This window comes from Thunnus thynnus, chromosome 22 (assembly GCF_963924715.1).
Source record: "Thunnus thynnus chromosome 22, fThuThy2.1, whole genome shotgun sequence".
Taxonomy (NCBI): domain Eukaryota; kingdom Metazoa; phylum Chordata; class Actinopteri; order Scombriformes; family Scombridae; genus Thunnus; species Thunnus thynnus.
Window position 1 is genome coordinate 23965133 of NC_089538.1, and position 24374 is coordinate 23989506.

At 36.0% G+C, this 24374-nt stretch overlaps 2 protein-coding genes and 1 long non-coding RNA gene across 4 annotated transcripts in view; all 3 read left to right on the forward strand.

Moving 5' to 3' along the window:
* LOC137174478 (uncharacterized protein MCAP_0864-like) overlaps nt 1-2442 on the forward strand; it is a 167358-nt gene extending 164916 nt beyond the window's left edge. Inside the window, exons 17-18 of the mRNA XM_067579779.1 lie at nt 709-813; nt 2035-2442. Coding sequence (XP_067435880.1) covers nt 709-813; nt 2035-2175 — 246 coding nt within the window. The 3' untranslated portion in view covers nt 2176-2442. The remainder of the gene's footprint in view (nt 1-708; nt 814-2034) is intronic.
* Nucleotides 2443-2460: 18 nt separating this feature from the next.
* On the forward strand, nt 2461-8026 carry LOC137174486 (uncharacterized). The gene is made up of 3 exons (XR_010925369.1): nt 2461-3022; nt 4063-4161; nt 6032-8026. It is a non-coding gene; the product is annotated as an uncharacterized lncRNA (long non-coding RNA).
* A 4379-nt stretch (nt 8027-12405) lies between these two features.
* LOC137174479 (butyrophilin subfamily 2 member A2-like) lies at nt 12406-22297 on the forward strand. Of its 2 annotated transcripts, XM_067579781.1 has the most exons (15): nt 12406-12695; nt 14025-14208; nt 14423-14513; nt 14945-15286; nt 15699-15992; nt 16082-16216; nt 16394-16518; nt 16985-17059; nt 17271-17357; nt 17664-17711; nt 17886-17975; nt 19127-19270; nt 20152-20256; nt 20602-20721; nt 21282-22297. In XM_067579781.1, exons 3-15 carry the CDS (start codon nt 14429-14431, stop codon nt 21327-21329), a joined length of 1698 nt encoding a protein of 565 aa, XP_067435882.1. In that variant the 5' UTR covers nt 12406-12695; nt 14025-14208; nt 14423-14428; the 3' UTR covers nt 21330-22297. The 2 variants fall into 2 exon arrangements, with proteins under 2 accessions (XP_067435882.1, XP_067435881.1); XM_067579780.1 differs by lacking the exon at nt 14025-14208.
* Nucleotides 22298-24374: the final 2077 nt, after the last annotated feature.

Here is a 24374-nt window from a genome sequence, read left to right on the forward strand (position 1 = left end):
AAAATGCTGCATCAATCAGACTCCTTTGTCTTACAGTATGTGTCACCTTTTAACTCACATATCTTAATATGAGAACTTGTCTCTTCATCGTCTCTCCTCTCAAGGATAAAAAGCAAAACCTTCAGAAGGAGCTAAACACCAAGACATCTGAGGTTTACATCCAGTCAATACTGATTTTGTCTTCCAACCTCTACTTATTGTTTTTGTTTCAAATATGTCCGTAGAATCATTCGGAGTCATGTAGCAACTTTCAACAACATCAGAAGAAGAAAATTAAAGTATTTTCAGTAACATATTGATTAGTTTCCAGTCATCTAACATGAAAGTGTTTTCTCATGTTTAGCTGTGTTGTTGATTCAGTTTAAAAGCTTCAGATTATTAAATATATAAAACAAACTACAACAACAACAGAAATATTTATAACAAACTACAAAACAAACACTTGAACACATCTTAAATCCATCAGTAAATATCTTCTGTGTTCTCACATATAGAACAGATGTTTATGTTCTCTGTGTAGTCAGACTGAGACCAGAGTGACTCGAGTCCTTTTCCAGACCAAAACCCAAACATTCACTTGTACTTCAATTCAAATGCTGAATGAATCAAACCTTTAATAGGTGTGATTGTGTTGTATCATTAAACCATGTCTTATAAAAACATCATGTCTCTCATCTAGTCTTTCTCCATGTCTCTCTTCATTCCCAGTTGGACAAGAAACAAGATGAACTCCTGAAGGACAAACAGGACAGAGAGAAAGCTGAGAGTGAAGTGACGGACCTGAAGAATCAGCTTGAGTCCAGGCGAAAGGAGGTTAATCTGATCATAATTAACTTTCTGAATTAAGATGATTACAGATATTAGTGATACACACACATCACCAGTAACAGTGTGTCAGTGTGATACATGATGGTAGTTGAATTGATCACTGCTGTGATGTTGATTCTGTTAACCTGAATGACAAACAGCTGAGTCAGCAGAAACTAGAGTTTGATATCTGAGTGTTGAAGCTTCTTCTGATTAATATGTGTTGAAATACAAACAATGAAACAAGCAGCAACATTATTATTTATAACCAGAGACCTAAACACCAAGACAGATGAGGTTCATCCAGTTAATATTGACTTTGTTTTCCACCACTGACTGTTTTGTTTTTAGTTTCTAAATCTGTCTCACAGATGCACCTTTTTTCTCATGTTTTCTGAAAGAGGAGAAAATGAGAATCTTTCTAAAAGTAATGATGTTGAAATGCAGCCTCTCGCTCAAAAAGGAAAAAAGACCAAACATGTAAGTTAATACACAACAGAGTCAGAGTTGAGGAAAAAAGAAACAAGAGCAACTTAGATAAGATGAAGAAATAAAAGTCTGGTCTGAGCAAGAAGATAATAAATATTTACATAAAGAAACAAGATGTGGTTTCAAAAGAGGAAACATGGAGCACAAATGACTTCACTTAAATCAATCAGGCAGTTAATTGTGATTGAGTTCAGCTTTTTATCTTTACGATCACTGGAAGTGTTTGATTTAATGAATAATGTATAAAAGTCATGAAAGGACTGAAGACAAAGCCAGGAAATGAAGTGACGTGTTAGATTTACTGCTGGCAGGATGAAACACTACAGAACTCAAAGTTCACTTTGAAAATAATTTGGTTGAAGATTTGTTTGTATTTTCTGACAACTGCATAAACTGGTGAACAAAGTCTTACACGTTTTTCTGTTGTGTATAAATTCAAACCTTGAGGTATGCTTTCTTTTTTGTCATGATGTATGTCTTTACTCACATGCCCAAATAAAATCACATCCTGCATCTTGTCTCTTCATCTCTGATCTGAGCAGCAGGAGGAGCTGGAGATCAAGAACAAGAAGGTTCATCTTATAGTTTAAAGTCACATTCTTAATGTCATCTATAGTGTAGACAAGTCCAGACTGAAACCTGAGTTTTCAATCTGTCACATATTTCAGTTTGCAGTATTAAAGGTTTAAATGTTAATACATGATCATTTCTCTCATCTTGTGTCTCTTAATCCTTCAGGCTGAAAACAGAAAAGCTGAATGTGATCTGCTCAAGAAGCTGCTGCAGCTCCATGAAGACAATCAGAGGACGATGGAAGACCTGCTGACCATGAAGAAGCATCTGGAGACAAAGAAGGAAGAGGTTCATCTCTTCATCTAAATCCTTCTGTATTTATTAAAATGTCTCATCATCTCTGCTGTTTAAGGAAAACTAAATGGATCCATACACCATGTTAACTTTCTTAAACTTACTTCCTCTCAGTAACATGTTGCATATAAAATCCCTTTGATTATATATAAAGTTATTTTTTCATATTGGATTTAGTGTAACTGTGTCATCAGGTTGTATAATTACTCACATTCTTTAATATTGTAACCATGTCTCTCTTCATCTCTCCCTCCTCCCAGCTGGACACAATGAAAGCTTTCAAGTTATGGGTAAGTGCTCATTGTGTAAATGTAATGATACTCTGACATTTCCAACAGAGTCATCCAAGGAAACACCTTGACAAAGCAAATTCATAAAGATATTATATCCATTATTTTTGTGTAATGATGCCTCCTTCACCTTTTATCACCACTAGACTGTGAATGAGGACAAATGGATTCTCTGCTGGTCATTAATGAATTTCTTCCTTAACTTCATTAACAGATAAAATGATGCAGCAATAAACAACTTTATCAGAGCAGCAGAGAGAATTTGAATTTTTATTTTATTTATTAGTTTATTTTTAGGGGAAACCACATGTTAAAACTTTGAAACAGATTGAAATGCAGCCTCTCTACTACATGTATAACTGAGTTTTCTTACTTCTTATCCAACAAAAGTCAGATGCTTAATATTTTCTGGTCATATGGGTCATTGTGAAGTACGTTCAGTCACATGTCTCGATACGGTCCAGCGTCTCAACAAGAAGGAGCAGCAACAGCAAGCTGAAAAAGACCTGCAGACACTGAAGGACCAGTTGAAGTCCAAGGAGGAGGAGTTTGATACCAAGACCAAGAAGGTTCATATTTGTATATTTTCCTCAAAAGATTTATTTCCAGTCACCAACTTGTTTTTTTAAATTCCTCTTTAAATCTTCCTCTGTTTTTGTTTTTTTAAAACAACATATCAGGTACATACCGTATTTCCTCAAATAAAAGACGGCAGTCAATTAAAAGTGCGTCTCTGCTAATGGCCGGGGGCCTGGTCAACATGAATAAATGAAGGTCAGCCTGAAAGACAAGCTGGGGAAAAAACAAGGATGGATAAACTCCTGGTGTCTGTTATATAATGTTCATACCAGTTAAATAGTAGTTACCTGGATATAACATCAGCTCTATGAGTACACGTGGAGCTCTATACATTTCCACTTACTTTTAATTCAATACATTCAACAGTATACATGCTATTTTCACTGAAAGCAGACCATCACAGAGAGGGGAGGGGGACGGAGGAGATGCAATATCATTGAAATATGGATATAATGGTGCATATTTTAATATGAATCTTTGATACATACAGAAGCAGATCAGAAAACAAGGAGACTTCATACTAAAATATGAGCAAATATACTAAACAGAGGGAATTAGAAATAAAAGCCTTTCTGTAATAAGCCTGCTTCCAGTAAAGACCTGGTACCCTCTGCAGTTGCAGTTGAGGTAAATAGAAGCCCCGCCCATTATTTGAGGAAATACAGTATGCAGATGACACCAGGCTGCCACAAAGCAACCACAATCATTTCTTCACAGTATAACTCGATATTCTACCTGTTAATACCAGAGATTACTGGTGATCATTAATCTGTACATCACCTTTTCAATTCTAATTTGATGTGATACAGAACTTAGACTGAAAGGATTCCCTGCTAGAGGGAAAGGTCACTGCAAATCAACACCTTACTAAGACATTTTATGTTGTTTTTTTCTTTAATTTGTTACCCATCTGTATGTATATATATATATATATATATATATATATATATATATATATATATATATATATATATATATATATATATATATATATATATATATATATATATATATTGTCTCTCTCCTCCAGATTAAAGAAAATCAAGCTGAAGTTCAGCAGCTCTGTGATGAAAATCAGAGGATGGAAACTGACCCGGTGATGAAGCATCTGGAGACCAACAGGAAGCAGGTTCATCTCTCTAATTTTCTGTATCTATTGATATTTCATATAACAAACAGACTCAGCAGAGGGAACGCCATAAAACAAACCTACAGAAACAGAATGGTGCAGCACTGAACACTGACTTTATATCACAATACTTCCTTTATTATCATGGCAGTGTGTGATCCTCTCAGTCATGAAGGGACTGAATATGTGAAGAGTTTCTACAACAGAAAAACTTACTCAATTGTATTAAAATCCAGAATCAACAGAAATTAGACGATAAGATATGACTGATGTTCATGCTGGTTCATATGTTCAGTTTCATGTCCTAGTAAGAAACAGGTCTCTCAATTTGTCTCCAGTTTCTGTCTCTTTATCTCAGTATTTTTTTTCCAGCCACTCACTTGCTTGTTTTCAGTTCCCAAATTGGTCTCTTAGATACTTTATGATTTTCAAACAAAATCATGACTGATCAATCTGCTGTTTCTGACAAACATAAATGTGTAATTTGACTTGCATTAAATTTCTTGTCTGTCACTGTTGTCACGTTGTAGTTTCTTCAAATTCCTTAATGAAACAATTATTTACAATAAACTATAAAACAACAAACATTTAAATAAATCTTACATCATCACCAACAGTAAATATCTTCTGTGTTCTCACATATAGAACAGATGTTTATGTTCTCTGTGTAGTCAGACTGAGACCAGAGTGACTCGAGTCCTTTTCCAGACCAAAACCACTCCATCTAATTTTAAAGGAACTTTTATATGAATGTCTGACCTCTCTGTTTAAATCAAAATGCTGCATCAATCAAACTTTTTCATGTGATATGTTTTACTGTTCATCTCAAGAAGAGACCAAGATGATTTAAACTAGCTATCAGAGCAAACCTGAGACCGTTGCTCTCACTGTCCTGTGAGAGCAAACAAGATAAAGATTAGATTTAGTTGATGTATGTTTTATACTTATGTGTTCAGTTTAGTTTAGAGGACTACTTTCCAATTTGCATGTTGAATTCACCACAAAACAAAGAACAGGGATTAAGATATGTTTCCATGTTTCTTTCAGTCACCAGTTAAATAAAAGCATTAGTGGAATGTTGCAGGTGTCTGTCAGCTTAAAACTCTGAAAAGTACGACATGTCCAATCAGGTAATTTTGTTGGGAATGAATGGACTCTGTATAAGTATCCTGGTATATGATCATCTACATCGGGCATCAGATTTTTAATCTATACATTAGTACTAGTGTGTCTTAATCTTATTCCACATTTGGGTTTATATAATGTTGCAGCACCAAGACTGTACTCACAGTGCTGCTAATATACACAGATTCCATTTTCTCTTGATTTCTTGTAAAATGACACAGATACACTGATCACCATACATCCCCTCATACACTGACAATATGGATTCATAACACGATGTACAGAAACAGGGTCATATCCACAATACCACCGTGGTTGAATGATTAATATCTCTTATATTGAAATCACAGAAAACGTTCAGTTTTTCTAATCACAAGGGCTGCATTTTAATTATAACTTACATTATTAACAATGTCTTAATAAGCCATAAAAAATGTTGAATGAAGGCTCATTTAAGATATATTTTTTGACAACAAAAAAAAAGGATTATATTTAAAGGTTGTGAATATTTTTTGTGTGTGGTTGAGAGAAACGACTGCTGTCTAGAAGATTTGTCCTGTTCTAGAAAACCAGTGAAAACAGAATTATTGATCATAATTTTTGTGCCATGTGATTAGTTGATGTGTTTTTTGTTGCCTGAGTAGTGAATGAATGATCTACTGAGTTTGGCTGCTGTGTGGTTTTTAAGTTTATAATACCCATTCATAGCCCAAAAGATGAATAATAACCTTTTGATTTCCAACAGGCTTCCAGCTGACGTCCCTACAGCAGCTGTGGATCTGACAAGACGACAGAATCCATCACAATACTGAGGATATTAGGATCCGTTCTCTATGTTTTCACATTGGATTTGAAACATCGATAGAGACCAACTGTTACCCTCATTGGCCAGCGTAAATCATAATTTCATCATAATGAAATGGCCATGAAAAAGGTTATCATCAATGACACCAATGATGCATGCTGAAATGGGAAATTATATCATAAATCTTGAAGACACAAAACATTGTGTATTATTATCCAAAAATAAATATTTGTAAACAAACAGCAAAATCACCTAAAGAAGAGAATATTTGAGAAAACAAATATTCATATAAAACCCACTATTTGTGCTTTGCCGAATAATGTATTTGTGTTCGGGCACAGCCCTATTTCTGAGGACTGTAGAAGAAGAGTTGTTGATGCTCACCAGGCTGGAAAAGGTTACAAAACTATTTGTAAAGAGTTTGGACTCCATCAGTTGACTTTCAGGCAGATTGTATACAAATGGAAGACATTCAACACCATTGTTACCTTCCACAGGAGTGTCTAAACAAACGTGACCGTAATCTCCAGAATGAAGGAACATGTCACACAGTACAGCGGTGTGGCTCACTGATGTGTGTTTAATAGTTTTTGGACAACAGCAGAGGTCTACGGCACAGAGGAATAAGTAATATCAGGCTTTGGATACACACAATACTTAGTAGATCAGATCACTATTGGTTTGTGTCTGCACATGAGATTTGTTGACAATAAAAAAAAATATAGAAAATCACCAGTCTCTCCTAAACGGCCGGACCAACAAAGACGGGACAGGAATGAGGCTTGCTCTCTTTTTCCACTTCACAGGATTGGCAGGAGCTGCTGTTTTTGTATGTTACTGTCATGCTTTAACTTTTACCTTTGTTAGTCTTTTATTTGTTTGGTGGGTCCGGGAGTCCTATTTTCGCAGCTTTATTTCTGTTAGGTTTAGTTTTCATGCTGGTTTAGGTTAGAGATCAGAGTCCAGATCCTGAGACCCTTTGTGAGTTAGTCGGGTGTCTTCTCTTCTTTTTGTTCCTTTTGGTCGGCCCATCAGCTTTCATTAGTTTTTGTTGTTTTTTGTTAATAAATTGGTTCGACTCTTCTGATACTCCTGACTCTTTAATTATGTTTGGGCCTTCTTTGAAATGAGCTGTTTTAGAGGGTCGTAACATTTATACTGATGGCATTTCTAAGGAGCCCACTTTATCCTGAGAGAGTTTGCATAACTGTTAACATCAAGATCGCACAATATAACCAACTATCAGTGGATCACTGTGACTCTCCCTGAGGTTTCGCTTCACTCTCAGCACTCTGCACATTGAATATGTTTGTCCAAACCAACCTTTTATTATTCAGTGTTTGTGTCTTTAATTATTATTATTTTAATTATTTTAATTTTACTTTTAGGTGACAACAGGGACTCTAATGTTTCTTTTTGCATATTGATCTCAGTCTGGTTTCCCACGCATGTTGTATCCGTCTCCTTACTGTATTTCTGTCCATTTTCTGTCTTTGGTAAGTCTTTCAAAGATATTTCCAGATTCACTGGTTAGCTGGGGCAGTCCTCATGAGAGCCAGTTTCATCACAGTGTTTGATGCTTTTTGCAACTGCATTTGAACAAATGTTTAAAGTTCTTGAAATCCATATTGACTGACCTTCATGTCTTAAAGCAATGATGGACTGTCGTTTCTCTTTACTTAGTTTAGCGGTTCTTGCCACAGTACGAATTACTGCAGTAATGGAATAGGGCTATTTGCTGTATACCATGACTACCTCTGTACAACACAACTGATGCTCTCAAATGCATTAAAAAGGCAAGAAATTCCACCAATTAACTTTAGACAAGGCTCATGCGTTAATTGAAAAGCATCCAGGTGGCGACCTCATGAAGCTGGTTCAGATATTGCCAAAGTGTGCAAAGCTGTCATCAAGGTCTCCATCCCTGACTTTCTGGTTGCTTTCCCTATATTTTGATTAACCTTTTACAGACAGTAAGGAGGCCCTTTGTTACTTTTTTGTCAAAGAAGACTCTTTCCAACAACCAGTTTGGCGACTGGAGAGTCATTACTGAGGTAAGTTACTTATTTAAGGTAAGTTTTGAAAAGACATTCAAGGTTGGTCACTAAACTCTCTCACCATTATGTCATAACATTAGGAATGATTTCACATCTATTAAATCACTAATGGAACTGCTTTGACAAATTGTGGCCACAAGATGTCCCTGTAGAATCTGAGCTTGTCAAACCAAACAGTAAATAAGGAAAACAAGAGAGTTGTATCATCATACAATAACTGCTTATCAGAAAAAAAAATCTGCATTAAAGAGCAAACTTTCATGCTTAAAAAACACATAGGTGAGAGGAATCAAGTGGAACAAAATGACACTCCAGTCTGATTATCTGCATGCACTATTTATTTGTGGCTTCACATGCACATGATGGAAAAGCTTTATGAAACCAAACCAAACAGAGAGTTTCACAAAAAATGTTTTTCTTTCTTTCTTTTTGGTTAAACCACCTGTGACTTCATTGCTGAAACCAAACGAATAAACAACATATCTTCCTCTGCAAGAGAGCTGCATGGTGGCTTTAAACTCATTTTGGTTGCTTCTGGTCAAACTGATGTAAAATCATCAAGCTGTTAGTCGACCACAGTGAGCGTATTTAAAAACTGCTGCAGCAGCTCTGTTTATGTGAGCAGTATTCTCAGATGTGTGAGCAGATACAGCAGATAGAACAAGGTGGTTTAACTGTTCCACTACAATAAAATAGACACTGATGCTGTGAGTTAAGATAACTTAAACTGTACAGGGCTGAACAGATCATCTAACTTCAACTTTATGTGACAATAATACCAAAAAAAAGCTGGAAAAATGAATGAACATAAACATTGCTGCATTTAACTATATTTCCTATTTAGTATAGAAACTCTACTATCGTTTGTTTTAAAATCAATTTAAACATTTGCAAAGTGCATGTTTCTGTGGTGATTTCATTCAGTTTAAATGGACATTCATTGCTTTGTTACAGAGTAAAACACAAAATAGAAATGTGAAGGTTTGATCTATGTAGGATGATACTGGGCTGCATGTTTGTGTTGTTTTTCATTTGCAATGAAAGTAAAATACAGTGCAATACTCAAAATGAAAATGTACAAAAACAAGTTCAACACAATTCAACAGTGACTAAAAAAATGTCACTTCTTCTCTTGCACATGTTAGTACAGCACAACTTCAGATATCTTTGCTCTTTGTTATCTGTAAGACAGAAGATACAATATAAAAGTGAAATATTCTCGTTTTGTACCATCTTCATATCTTTTTAATGTGTTGTGTTTGTTTGTTGTGTTATATCTGTGTTGATATTGTCCTTGTGAAAAACAAAGCTCAGTAAGTGAACCTTGAGTTTAGAACATTCTAACACAGATGTGTTTTTAAGAGTGAATCTCCAAGCTCAGGTACGAAGACTGTAAAAATAACAACCTGCATGCTCACAACTAGTGTAAAATGCAAAGATACAATGACTATTTGAAATACATTACACAACCAGAATTGACATGATGTTGAAATAAATAGACATAATAGATAAAAAAAAATAGATCAATCAAATGCTATCTATAAATAGATTAATTGATTGTGAAAATAAATTGTTATTTGCGGGCAAATCTAAGTACTTTGAATTAAGTTCTTCTAAAAAAAAACTGAGAAGAAGAGACCTCTATCATATTCACTTTGAAGATTTCACAACCAAGTGGACATTAATACACTTTTAAGGGGAAAGATTGGGCCTGGAGCTTCGTACTGACTGTTTTTAAGATAAACACATGGGAAGTTTGAGATCCCTTGTAACGAGTAATTAGTGAAATTAAGAGGAAGTTGCTGCTGGAGGCCAGAAATACCTTCAGTCTTACCTTGATGGCTGAATAAAGAATCCTCTGCTCTGCTAAACTTGGATCTGTAGGATTCAGGGTCACTGTGTGGCTGAATAATCCTGATCCTGCTTTTGAAACAAGTGGAATTCATGTTTCGTTTGTATCATTGAAAACAACATTTTTAGACAAGATATCTGATGTAACGATGCATGATATTATCAGCATGTCATAGGTATCGGCCGATAAAAGCTCTAAAATGAAATATCAGCATTGGCCATTTCTGCCGATTATGAGAGGCTGATTTGTTGCCATCTCCTCGGCCCCCAACTGTGCTTCCCTCCACAGACTGTTTCACTCTTATGGTCCCTGTGCTTCCTCAGCAGGGTCTGTCGGGCAGCTGAGTGAAGTGGAGCCTGTGGAGGAAGCACCGGGACCGTCAGGGAGAAACAGTCAGTCGAGGAGCTGCTATGCTCCACTGCACAGATAGGTAACACCTTGGCTGACAGGATGTACCACTCTGTTTGGGGGGGAAAAAACTTATTCTTTTTGGTTTATAACGGCGGTTGGCAACCAGCGTATTGGGTGCATTAGTGCCACTTTCTGCTCCGGAGTGTGGATCGGAGATTAAATCCTACACACCTACTGCTCCACCAACTTGGCAGGTTCATTAAAGTTTTAACCTGAGCTCCTGAACTCCAGTCTTCCTAAGTTATTCCTTAATATATTGTCTTTCTTGATCATAGTTAGTACAATCTATGCTTGCATGCATCATAGTCTCCTCAGCCAGCTCGAAAAAAATATGTGCATATACTGGTATTGGCATCGGCAATTGGCCACAATGAGTTGGAAATATCAGCATATTGGCAAAAAATCCAATATCGTGCATCCCTAATCTGATGATCAAAAAGTGTAGACAAACAAACCTTCAAGTCAAACATTTTTTTAGCCCCACCACTGCTGGAAATAAAATGGAAAGCAAAATTTCTGTCCAGGATTTTCATATTTCAAGGTCTAATTAACTTTGAAAAGCAGATGAGAGAGATGTAACCATGGTAACAACTGGTTAATATGGGAATATGGAATATGTATACTGCACTACAGTGTACATTATGTACCAGATGCTCTAGCATAAACATTAAAATCTTCTATATATATATATATATTTACAATTATTGCAAACATTTTGAATTAATTGTAAATATACTGATCATTGCTGACATGACAGAAACAATCACTGGTAACACTCAATGGTAATCGTCAATAAATTATCATGAATTCATTCATAACTTCATGTATAAAAAAGCATGAATTTATCCATGTAACATCATGCCTTAATGCAAGAACACTATGTTAATTAATGCATCAACTAAGGTATTTCAAACATCATGATTTCTGAGTTATTAATGATCTTCATGTCTTCCTCATACTTAAGTCTGTAGTTTAAAGGACGGGCTGAAAAAACTGACTAGTCACAGCAGTGCAGATGTACTCTGTCTGTCTTTGCCAAAAGTGTTATTGCTTTCCTTTAAATATGACATGGTATGTGGAAATGATGCAATTAGTTACCACATAAACCACATTAAGATGCTGTTAATATCTTAATGTAATATCTTGTGAATATTCTTACTGTATTTCATATCATACAGGGGCTGCACTAAATCAATTATCATAATCTGTTACATACATGGTTGCAGATGTTTAGTCAAAGATCTATTAGATCATGTTTAACACAGTGGCACAAGTCAAGGAAATATTAAATGTGATGTAGCCTACAGTTAAGGTTTAGGGATTGAAGTCCTAATGCATAACATAGAGACTCTTTTGTTTTTGTTGGTTTGTTTTATTCCCTTCACCTGTGGATACCAACGTATAGTACACATCTACTTTAACCAAAGATAATAGCACTCATTGATGTTAATTATTAACCCACCACACTAAATTAAAACTTCCGTTGGACAGTGGGAAACATTACTCATTGGTGCAGCATCACAAGCAGCAGGGTTATACTGTACATACTGAGCAGTGTGCTGCTACAAATGCAATGCACACTGTTAGGTGACCATTTCCACCTACTGAATGTGGACAACTACAGTATTTACAGATATCACATATCCATCCTCCCGTCTTTCTCTCTGTTATCTCCCTTTTATCTAATTTCATTTCACTTTCAGTCTCTTTACCAGGCATGCACACAGTCACAGCCACGACCACTCAGAACTACTGCTGATCATCCGTTGCTACAACAAATAAATGTTAGTGTTCCGCGGCTACTGACAGATTTGATTGCAGTTATTTTATAACCAGTTGCCTAGCAACTGAGCTCAAAGTTCAGCTGTCAAATAATGATACTCAATGTGAAACTCTTCAGCTATGGGAAACAGATACAATTACAATAGTGTGTCTGATCTTTAATTGAAATAATAATACCAGCTTTACCTTCCATTAGTCAGTGATGTCTGGTTTGAAACTGACATGTTAATTTAAACTGCAATAATGTTTTTTTATGAACAAGTTCTGCTTAACTTGAGAGTTTCTGTATTACTGTGATATTAATGATCAGTTTGTTGCTCTTTCAGAGACATTTAAATACTGACAACAATACACAGGGAGACAGTGAATAACTACTTTTAGGGAGCTGTTACTACGGTCTTCTTGTTGCAGTTGATGAAACATTCCTGGTGAAGGTCGGGAGCTTATCAGTGATTTGCAGACTTTGAGCTCTCAGTCGGATAAGGTGTGCCAGACTCAACAGGTATGTTGTCTTTGTCTTACATTTAATATATAAATTAGAAATTCTCAGAATAAAAGTGGGCCTGTATTCAAAACTGTGGTCTCTCTCAAACACAATTTTAGGTTAGAACAGTCTTTCTCTAGCTTTCTATAGCTTTGTTGTCAGTGGCAACATCTAAACGCAAAATGTATTTCAAATTTAAGTCAATTTTGAATGAATTCTTTCAAATTACCACAATCTTGAAATGTTATTTATTTTGTTCATTTTATACATTTTAATAGCAAAAAGTTTACTTTTAGAATGAGTCTTCATTGTCATGATAGTAATGTATCGGACATGTTGGACTTTGTAATATGGAAACTGTTCAGATTTAACTAAAATATCAAATGGAATGGCAGCATGTGATTTTCAACTGTGGGACAAAAGTGAAAGCATATTGCCATGACATGTTAATATTTGTAGAAGAGTTGTCACAACAAGAGAATGGAGAAAACTTAGGGGGGTTTCTCACAGGTGTAGGGTTTGTAGCTTTAAGTCTATGACTCAGCCCTTCCAATTTAGTTCTTTCTTTTAAAGGAAAGGTTCACAATTTTTCAAGTCTGTCTTAAAACAATAGTCAGGTGCCCAAATGAACATCGGGCCTCATTCACAGTGTGTATGCACAAATCTGTGCTGAAACCAAAGGTATGAATGTTTTAAGCACAAATGTGGGATTCATCAATATACTCTTACCTGAATTTGTTTATATTCTGTGAACAAATGTAGAAAAAAAATGTAGAACTACCTTAGTAGTCCTACAGTCTTAAAAAATGATATACAATTACAACACCACAATTATTTAAAAAATGATTGGGCCTAAATATACAACATTTAAACGTGAAATTGCTAATACTACACAATTTATTTACTAATTATAAAATTAATAGCTAAGACATTGTAATCCATTAATCATCATCATGAATGTAATGTAATTATAAATTTATTAAAGTTGTTCTGTTCCCACTTTTAGATGACAATAGCTTATTTATTGGAATTTGCATATTGGAATGTGACAGCACCACTCCAACAGAGACAGTAATTTTGTGTGCAAAGTAAGAACATTTCTATGCACATATTAGTGAATGAGGCCCAATGAAACATTTTTTTTTCTTGCTGTAATCATTCCTCCTGACCATTAGAAGATACCTTCAATGTAAGTGATGGGACACAAAATCCACAGTCTTCCTTCTGTGCAAAAATGTATTTAAAGTCCATCTGATGATAATATAAAGCTTCAGCCATCTCAGTTAGTGGACATCTTCCTCAGTTACATTCTTTTTAGTAAAAATGTCCCTCTTTGTGTCTCAACAGATGGTGTTTTCCTGTTCAGCCGCAGTGGAAGTACAGTAACAAAAAGACAGATTTTGGCACTAAAAACAACAACTTTTGTTGACTTGATTTGACTCATCTGGACAGATTAGCTTCAGATAAGCTTTTAAATACATTTTTGCAGAGACTGTGGATTTAAATTGCGACAGGATTTTCTACACTATTGGTCAGTGTGGACAGGAGGAATGATTACAGCAAGAGAAACGTGTCAGTGTTCATTTGGGCTTTTTTTAAATGCTGAATCTATTCTTTAAACCTGCTCAGGATTTAATTCACTTTTCACATTTCACGTTTTAGCTGAAGATCTGTTCAAAAGCCTTTTTCCCAAATGTAACAGTAACACTGTTATTATGGTATCATTGGTTTCTGTTCATTTTCAGAGTTCTATGATGTTTTGCCAGACAGACGGAAAGACCCTTAAAGCTCTCATTGTTTTGGTTTTCCATCTTCTCTTAACAAACTTCTGTAGAGGTAACTTACACACAAATACAATCTCGGAAAGTCATTAATTTGTCATTAACATATCACTATTATGGGGTGATCACCAGAGCTATTGTATTTCCTGTCTGTCTCTACTGTCTACTATCAATAATGGCTAAAAGTCAAAACAACAAAGGTTCAAATCTAATTACAAAATAAATTTGCTGCTGTACAAGCACGAGTGCTCAAGCATAATACTGATCTTTATTTCACAGACTGTAGAAAAATGTTGGTGAAAAATATGAAAAAACTGTGACATCACACCTCTGTCTCAGGAAACCTCACATATTTTCAGGTTTTTAATAAATAGTCTTCGTTATTAATGCAGTGTCTTATTGGAGAACGTGAAGCATCATATAGTTGAGCAAAATTACTAATTTAGGAACATTTAGGAACATTAAAATAGACATTTGGGTTTCCAGGTCAGTCTCAGCTGATTGGTTCATCTCAGCCAATAGTAGCAACACTTGGTGATGACATCATTTTGCCGTGTCATCTGCAACCTGCGCTGGATGCTGCTGGCTTGACGTTGGAGTGGACGAAACCTGACCTGAACCCCAGATTTGTCCATGTGTGGCGTGACGGTGTGGAGCTTGTGGATAAAAAACATAAATCCTTTGAGGGAAGAACATCATTATTCATCAATGAGCTGAAGAACGGAAACATTTCACTGAAACTCTCAAAAGTAAAACTCTCTGATCATGGAACATACAGATGTTTCATTCCGACATTGGAAAAACAATCATTTGTTCAACTAGTTGTTGGTAAGTGGAAGCATGATCTATGTGTTCATGGTTTACATTTTGCTCAGTCTTTATGTCTCCAGAAAAAGATTTTGGTAGGATTAACATAAACATTGAATGCCATGAAGTACGTTTTCAACACAAATGCAATTTCAAGATCAACATTCTCTCTGTGCTGGTTATTGATAGTTTGGACAGTCTTACAGCAGCTGTCAATGTGCAACTTTTCCCTTTTCAGTCCAATGCAAGAGCATATTTATGCAGAATTTTACACTTTTGATTATTTACAAAATACTTTACCTTATGTAAATATTTACTTTATAGTTACATGTCATTAGATAGCCATCTTATCAGGATATTTTCTCAGTTTTAAAATTTGGTGCACTATCTATGAACTCTACTTCCACTAAGAGCAACTTTTCCTTTTCCTCAGCATCAGGTGCTGCCTCCTCACCTGTCATCAGTTTAGCAGGTGTTGACAGAGACAGAGGAGGAGTGGTGTTACAGTGTGAGTCTAAAGGCTGGTATCCAGAGCCTGAGGTGTTTTGGTTGGACGGTGAGGGAAACCTCCTCTCTGCTGGACCTACAGAGACAGTCAGAGGTCCTGATGACCTCTATACTGTCAGCAGCAGAGTGACTGTAGAGAAGAGACACAACAACAACTTCACCTGTAGAGTCCAACAGAACAACATCAACCAGATCAGAGAGACACACATTATTGTTCCAGGTAAAAGTCTCAAATATTGGTTTTAGTTTCAAATAGCTGAGGTCCAGTTTTATATAAATAACATGTTATTCTTTATTTTATCATTTCAGATGATTTCTTTAAGGTCCAGTCCAGTTCTTTTCCTGTCACAGTTGGTTTGGCTGTTAGTTTGGCTGTTTGCATCGTGGTTATTGTTGCAGTTGCAGTTTTCTTTTTTGTGTGGAAATGGAGACAAAACATGATCAGTAAGTCACAAATGACTTGCAGTGTTCTGTAAATGTCAAGTTATGGGTTATGTTTGGTTATTTTTACATCCCATCTTATACTTAATTTAGGACTGTGATGTATCATCTGCTGTCATAACTTTCTAAAATAAGTAAATGTCTTTTATACTTAGTTCTGCTGCCTTTGTTTTTACACAGAGGTCAAGAGAAGAGAAACTGACACTAAAGTTCAGTATCATAAAGATGAAGAAACAGTGAGACAGCAGCTCATTACAGATGAAACTGTACCAAAGGACGGAGAAGGAGGAAAGACAACCACACATGTAAGAATCATACATTTTATAACAAATATAAAAACAGGGCTGGGAGTGGGAAGATTGATTTTGCAGTACTACATTACTACATTACTAGTAACTAGTAATCTACCAGTAAACTGGTAGAGAAGGCCGTTGGTTCGATGCCCGACTCCTAACAGTCACATGTCAAAGTGTCCGTGGGCAACATACTGAGCCTAATGGTTGTGCCTTCACCTGCATGGTAGCTTGCTGCTACTGGTGTATGTGAGTGTGTGCATGAATGTGAATGGGTGAATGAGCAGCAGAAACATTTTAAAGCACTTTGGATAAAATATACAGTAAATTCAGTCATTTACCATTTCTGCTGCATGGATATCTGATATTTCTATATTGTATGAAAACTCAAAAGCTACAAAAATCTGACCTTGAATTTTTTGTCTTTTGTGTCATTGTGTGAAATGTTCACTCATATGTCCTCTCTAAAAACATTTAGCATCATTCAAGTCCGAAGTCAGACTTTCTGCTATCAGCAAGCAGAGGAGAAGAGATGCCGACCAACAGCGTGAAGGTTTATCTTTACTTTTCTAATATAATGCAGTTTGTTATATTGAAATCAAACTCTTTATCTTAAGAATGCTACTACTACAATCCTACTACTTCTTCTTATCATCATTTTTTTATTTTATTACTATTATTATTATTATTTTTTTTTTACCACAGCAAATAACCGCTGCACAAATTAGACTTTGAGGCATGCTTGATTTTCTTTTCTGTCACAGGTGGTGCATGAAGAAAATCAGGGAAGCAAAGAAGCTGGTGGAGAAGTGGAGACTCAGACTGAGAAGAAGGAAACTGAGAACAAACGGGTTCATCTCTTTAACCTCTATCCTTCTGTATTTATTGAGATGTCTCATTGCTGTTTGAGACAGACAGAATGGATTAAATGTGTATCATAGAGAGTCTGACTTGATTAACTCTTAAGGACTACAGATGGCTGCATTAAGAAGCTCTTAACAGCTGCACATGTGGTCACTCATGAGTCATGTCTTGGGAAACATAAAAATTTAAGGACTTCCATGGAAGTATTAATAGAAATAAGGTGTAATTGTTTGCAATGATCACTCATATATTTCAATAAACAAACATGTGTATCTTTATCTCCTCACTCTCAGCTGAAGGGAAATGAAGCTGCTCCAGCCAAGTCTTGGTTTTCTTCTTTGGTAAGTGGTCAAAATATAAGTACAATAATACAGTCTGAAGTTACCTGATCAATCAAGAGACAGAGGAGATGTTCATTATTATATATCCATTATATTTGTGTATATTGTTGACATGACATTTGGTGGTATGTTCACTCAAGCACCCTCAAGCAAAACAGTTTTGCTTCTTCTCAGTTCCAAAGGAATCACATCAAGCAGTCCCAGGATGAGCGGCGGAGGAGGAGGGAGAAGGCTGAGAAGGAAGTGGCGTCCTTGAAGAAGGAGGTTAATCTTTGTATCTTTTCCATGTATATGACTTATTTAAAGGCATCTAGTTTGTTTTCAGTTGTTCTTCAAATCTGTCTGTCCCAACATCTTCTGCGGCATGAGTCCAAGAACTCTGCAATCAGCAGTTTCTGGAGGGTTTTTTGGGGGGTGGTGAAGGGGGTTGAGAATATGTTGAATGCCTCTCAAAGCTAACAGTAAAGTTTACAAAATCCAAAATGTATTTTCACGGAGGTGATCACCGGAAAGAAATACTTTATTCTTTAGGACTCTCTAAAATTATTAATCACAGCTCTGAGATGGATTTCACTTATGCTCTGTCTAGATTTGTTCAGGTTCTCTGTCAGACTGTCACTTGCTGCAGTAAAACATTGCTGAAAGATCAACATCCATCTGTCTGTCTGTTAGCTGGAGAACTCAAAAAACTCAGGAGACCCAAAATAAACTGAATAACAAGTCTACAGAGATCATAGACCTGCAGAAAGATGCACACACATAGACAAAGTACATTTTAAATACCAATATGTCTTCCAAACAAAAATAAGTTTTTGTCATTATGCTCCCAAAAGACACATATAATCCTTTTTTAATCTATCTCACCTATCGGCAGGCTGACATCACTTTTCAGTGTCTTCCACAGATTTAGTGATGTTTGGGCACCAAATCTACATGGTTAGATTTAGGGATATATTATAGTTTGGGTTAAAATGACTTCTTTGTTTAAGTTAGGGGACCTTTATGGCTGTTTTTGCAACAACAAACACTTGGTAAGGTTTGGGAATGATTGCAGTCATGGCCACTAGAGGGTCTTGTTGCCACCTGAAAGGACACTTATGTTGTTTTTTTGGCATTTACTGAAACAACGGATGCTGTTATTCCTTCTTGGGAGAACAGTTTCTCTAATACATGCATCATAACATGTGTCATAGTAGATCTCATGACAGCAGGTATGAAGCTTCTTCTTCCTCTACAAAGTCAATTCTAACCATTAATAATACTAATTTGTGTTTCTGTTATTTGTAATATACATGTAATACAGTTATTGATATATATTATATATATTCAGTGGGCTGCAAAATACAGAGACTAGAAAACCTTTGAGCTCAGTATCCAGTTCCTATAATACATCCATGATGTCTTCTCCCTCTCAGCTAGAAGCAAGTCAACAGAAAGTGGCAGAACTTCAGAAACAGAACTCCTACACGACCATCCAGCGCTCAGTCAGAGGAGACGTCTTTGTGGAGGAGGTCGACCTGAACGGCAAATATGTCCGTCTCAGCAACAAGTCAAATAAGGTAATGCTGTTTGTGTTTGGATCATTGTGAGTATATGAGCATGAATATTAAATGGACCAATAAAACTTTGTTAAAACAAACTGCTGTTTAAATTAATTTTCTCTTGTTTTAATGTAAAGAGTTCAGATGATTAATTCATATAAACTCTACAGTCTGTGGGCTTCATTCACAAAACATTTAATGTTTCCACCAGGAGTCTAATTAAATGACGCTTTACAGCTGAAGCACAGTTAGAAAATGTTAAAGTTAGGAAAAAGATGTCATGGTTAAAGGAAACAACCACAGGTAAAAAAAAAAAAAAAAAAAAGAAGAAAGAAAGAAAGAAAGCTGCATCTTAAATCTTGAAAATGAAGTGGCATCGAATTTTCACTTCATTTTTTTTTTTTCTTTTGGCTCACTTCAGGTATGTTATCTGTCATATGAGCCAACAAAACTACCTACATGTATAGTTGTTCACAGGCGATGTTTTTTTGAATGAATGAAGCGTTACATTAATGTATGACAGGGAGGAGGTCAGGGTGGATGGGGTACATACAAGACACAAGACCAGGTTTCTCAGAGTCCACTGTGTGTGTTCAGGTTAGGTGTAGGTTAGTGAAAGATTGTGGTTTCTCTTAAATGTTAATAAACACATTGTGTTTCGTACTTTAAGTCACTGCAGATTTTTTTCTGTATTAAATCCAAACTACAATCTAACTCTAATCTCTACCAAGTGCTGCCAGTGTTTAAATATGAGCATAAAAAAGTTTAATGATGCTGCAGTCACTACCAGCAGATATTTCACTGCAGGGTCAAAAAGATTAATTCTACCAGCATTATGTTTCCTGCAAAACTGTGTCTCTGTCTCATCCTCCGTCTCCTGAACAATCTCTCTCATGCAGGAACAACAACTGAATGGCTGGGAGTTACAAATGCGAATCAACGACGGGGAACCCATCATATTTAGATTTGACAGCTACAAACTCAAGGCTGGACAGACTGTCACTGTGAGTTTTTCTTGATTCTTGACTCCTTGTTGTTAAACAATTCCTTTAACTCTACATGAAGACAGTTGTGACTGAAACTGATTGCAGACAAGTTTCAACCATCAATAAGAAAAAAAGTAAACATGACCGGCAGCAGCTTTGACTGCTGCTTGCAGCTGGAAAAAATAACAGTGTATTATTTTTCTTCTATGCTGTGTTTTGGCACTTCAACAAGCCAATCATTGTCAAATCTGAAACCAAATGACATGTATTTTGTTTTCCTTTTTATTGAAGTGATAGTTTGACTTGTGGTTGGTAGATGGATTCAGTCTGATTTGGTAAATCTGTGAAATTTGCTCTTTTCAGATCTGGGCTCAGGATAGTATTCCTCTGCACAAAGCTCTCATTGACTTTGTGGGTTGGAACCAGAAATCCTGGGGCCCTGAAGACCGAGTGCTGGTGACACTCTTCAGCTGCTCCGGAGAGGTCTGACATCACCTTGCATCACACATGTTGACAAATATATTAGATCACCAAAAGTATATGGACACACATATCTATCTGCTTTCTTTAGTGTGTTTATGATCAAGGACTGTTTCATCATTTTCATCAGCCAGTTCCATAAATAAATCTTTGTTTTTCCAGTTTAGTGTTGAGTCCTGACCTCAATCTCATCCAACACATTTGGGTTTATTGTAACTGCAACACTGACTGAGAGTCAGACCAGATCACCCAACATCAGTGTTGGACTTCACTAATGCTGTTGTGGCTGAATAGGATCAAATCCCTGCAGCTACGTTCCAACATCTGCTGGAAAGTCTGAAACCAAAAGATCGGAGGCTGTTATAGAAGCACATTAATGATTAATGACCATGTTAAGTTCTAGTGTCCACATACTTTATTTGGTTGATTAATTATCATCTGAGCTGCCAGACACGATTTGTGTGTGTGTGTGTGTGTGTGTGTGTGTGTGTGTGTGTGTTTCTTTGTTTTTGGAAACAGTAACTAAATTAATTTCACAATTTTGCTTTCTCTCTCACCAACAGGAAATGGCCATGAGAAGTCACAACCCACAACACAGACAACAGACATGATTTAGGAACAACATGACTCAGATCATCCTGCAGTGACCACATACACTAGTAACTCTTTGTTAACACCTGGTCACACAACTTGTTGATCTAGAATCCAAAAACTGTTCTTCAGATATCAAATCCATTATCACATTTTTGCTCTTGTGCTGTATTCAACAATTACAACATATTATGATTGAAATGAGGTGAATAGTGCAGATCTGGTTTTGTATTTATTTGAAAAACAGCGAGAAACTTCTTCATTGATAAGATAAAATGTCACTTAAATCTCAGTTACTGAACTGAAGAAGGTGCGTTTCCATACACATTTTCAATTAAATTACACATAAAAAACCTGAAGAGAAATGCAGAAAGTTCAAAAATATCCTGAAATATTACAAAAAAGCTTTTTATGCTTGGCTACATGGAAAACCCGGCATATCGATAATAGCAAAACATGTCAAAGTACAACGGAAACAGATTTAGCAAATAAATCATGATGTCCGTGAATAATGTGATTTAAATGTTCGCTCACGCTTTCGCTTCACTGTGGAGACAAAAACAGCAACAGACAAACATATCAGAACGATGAGGAGGCTCATCGAGGCTCATCAAACATTTTTCACTGTTTGAGGTTTAACTGACTCTTTTTATTACCTTAAATTAGATGGAAAATTATTGCCACCAGCTGTTTATCTTGATGAACCAACTCATATTTGCAAAACAGAGGTGGATGGAAACGTGCATTAAATTCCTATTTTCTTTTATAATGATCATATTTTTGCTACATTAGGATGTAAACCTCGTTTCTCAGCCTCACAACTGCTACACTCAGGCTTGAGGATAATTAATTGCTCTGTTTCATTTAAAAAAAAAACATGATATAACACAAATGTACAGTAGTCATGTTTTGTTTCTACAACTCACTTTTCATATTCTGGTGACTGTAAATCCTCAGGCTAAACAATAAAGATATTTTTGTTATTCCATGTTTTGTGTTGTTTGCAATTCATTGTAAACTGTCAGTTTAGAAATCCATCTTCAATGTTTCTAATTATAAAAAGAGATAAAAAGCCAAATAAACACATGTTCGATTTATACCTTGTGAATCTGCAGGTAGTCAAGAGTCCAGATACTGATGTGTATTTTTGACAATATTTGCTCTGAATATGAAGTACTAAAGATGTTTGTTTTTTTGTTTTTTTAAATTTGTGTTGTGATACAATATGTAAACTACTTTTGTTTATTGTGATATTTGTACATTCTTTGATGTTTTGCAAAATTAGTTTTGATGACAAACTTTTGTTAATTGAAACATATTTTTTATTAACAGTTTTTATTCAAATGGACAAAGAAAATCATTAAGTGTATTTTCCAAATTTAGTTAAATACTGAAAAATGTTACAAAGAATAGGAAATAAAACGTGTTGCTGCAGCCACGTCTTGTTAACATCCATCTAAATTGTTCATTGTTAGTCAAAGAAAGCTGACCACAGGTCAGTGAATCTAAAAAAATGTAGACTAGTGTGTCAGTCTTTCATCAGGCTTAGCAAAGCCTGATATTTGCAACAGTTTTAATTTATTAAGAAGTTATTTCTCAAGATATGATCCATTATAGTTTAATCAACATAAATGATCCCTGAACAAAGACAAGTCATGTCTGCAGCCATGCTGGTGGCTCTGTGAGGCTTTACTGAAGAATAGAGGTGATTTCAGCTAAATGCTAACATTAGTATGCTAACATGCCCCACCATTTGTTTTCCTAGGATGGTGAAGTCATGACTCACCCTACTCTGCCTCTGATTGGCTGGTACTTGTTGCCTTTGTTGGTTAGTTTTAGGCATGAGGAGTGAGACTGGTTAGTGTTAGGGTAAGAATATCAGGATAAGCCAATCAGAGGCATAGTAGCCTGGGTCATGACTTCGCCATACTAGGAAAAAAAATTGACATGCTGACAGTGATAATGCTAACGTGGTACAGTAGCAGCCACACTGTATATTCACCCTTCATAATTATATTATGTTAAGTATAAAGTCTGTTTTGAGTCTGTTATGCTATTTTGGGACAGACAGTCTATATTTCTTAAAGAAGACACACATTTCCATATTTATATTCTGGGGCTCTACTGGATTATCTTTGTATGATTTACAGTTAAAAAGTGCTAATTTATCTCATACTGGTGCTTTATGCAGCCCCTCAGTTCAGCCTCTGTCTGAAACAGGCCATTTTAGCTCCTGTCTCTTTAAGACCCCTTTTGACTGAGGTTACATGAAAAAACATTAGTAGTCGGCTTTCACTTCTTTTTCTTGTTTTTTACTCAAAATGTCAGTTTTGCAAAAACATCCATACATGTCCGAGAAAAAAATCTGATCTGAAATATGACAGAAGACAACGTGATGAGCATGTGTCCCCTCAAATATTTGAAACTGGATGGCTTTAGAAAGTCACAATAAGTAATTTTTAATTAGCCTTAATTATTCCACATATAAACAAAAGTAACTTCTTATATGTTATTATTTGTATTTAACTCTGCCTGCTACACACAGACCCTCCCTCTCTTTTTAGGGTCCTTGGTTCTTTCCAGCTAGAAAGCGCTATATAATGGACAGGTTTCCAAGCAACGTCATCAGTGGATATGCCACAGGCATTGGGCAGAAAGCTAACCAGAATGACTGAGAGCTTATGAGATGAACAACATGTGAAGTTGTTTTTGGGCCATAAACTGCACAAATCTCATTATCCCAAGAAGGAAACCTGCCATTTAGCTCACAGTGCAGAATTAGCTGTTAGCTTCGGAGTTCTAGTCGGAGTCTTGGGGCCTCATTCACCTTTGTGTACGCACAAAATGGGGTTTGAAAGACATGTAAGTCACTTCCCACAAAAAGTTGGGATTTATAAAAAAAACTTGAGAGGAGAATGTGTGCACCTTTATGGAAACTGACCCATGCATATCAGCATTTTGGGGACAGGGGAAATTGGCGATGCAGATGGTGAGGTGGTGAATTGAAGCCAGATTGTATAATGATTCCTCTCAAACATTTAATTTCACTCACTGACCTGTGTGTT

Coding starts and splice junctions, on each gene's coding strand:
- LOC137174479 (XM_067579781.1), top strand. CDS start 14,429: ATGATGTTTTGCCAGACAGACGGAAAGACCCTTAAAGCTCTCATTGTT. Junction 17,060..17,270: donor TGCCGACCAACAGCGTGAAG/GTTTATCTTTAC, acceptor TTTCTGTCACAG/GTGGTGCATGAAGAAAATCA. Junction 20,257..20,601: donor AGGCTGGACAGACTGTCACT/GTGAGTTTTTCT, acceptor TGCTCTTTTCAG/ATCTGGGCTCAGGATAGTAT.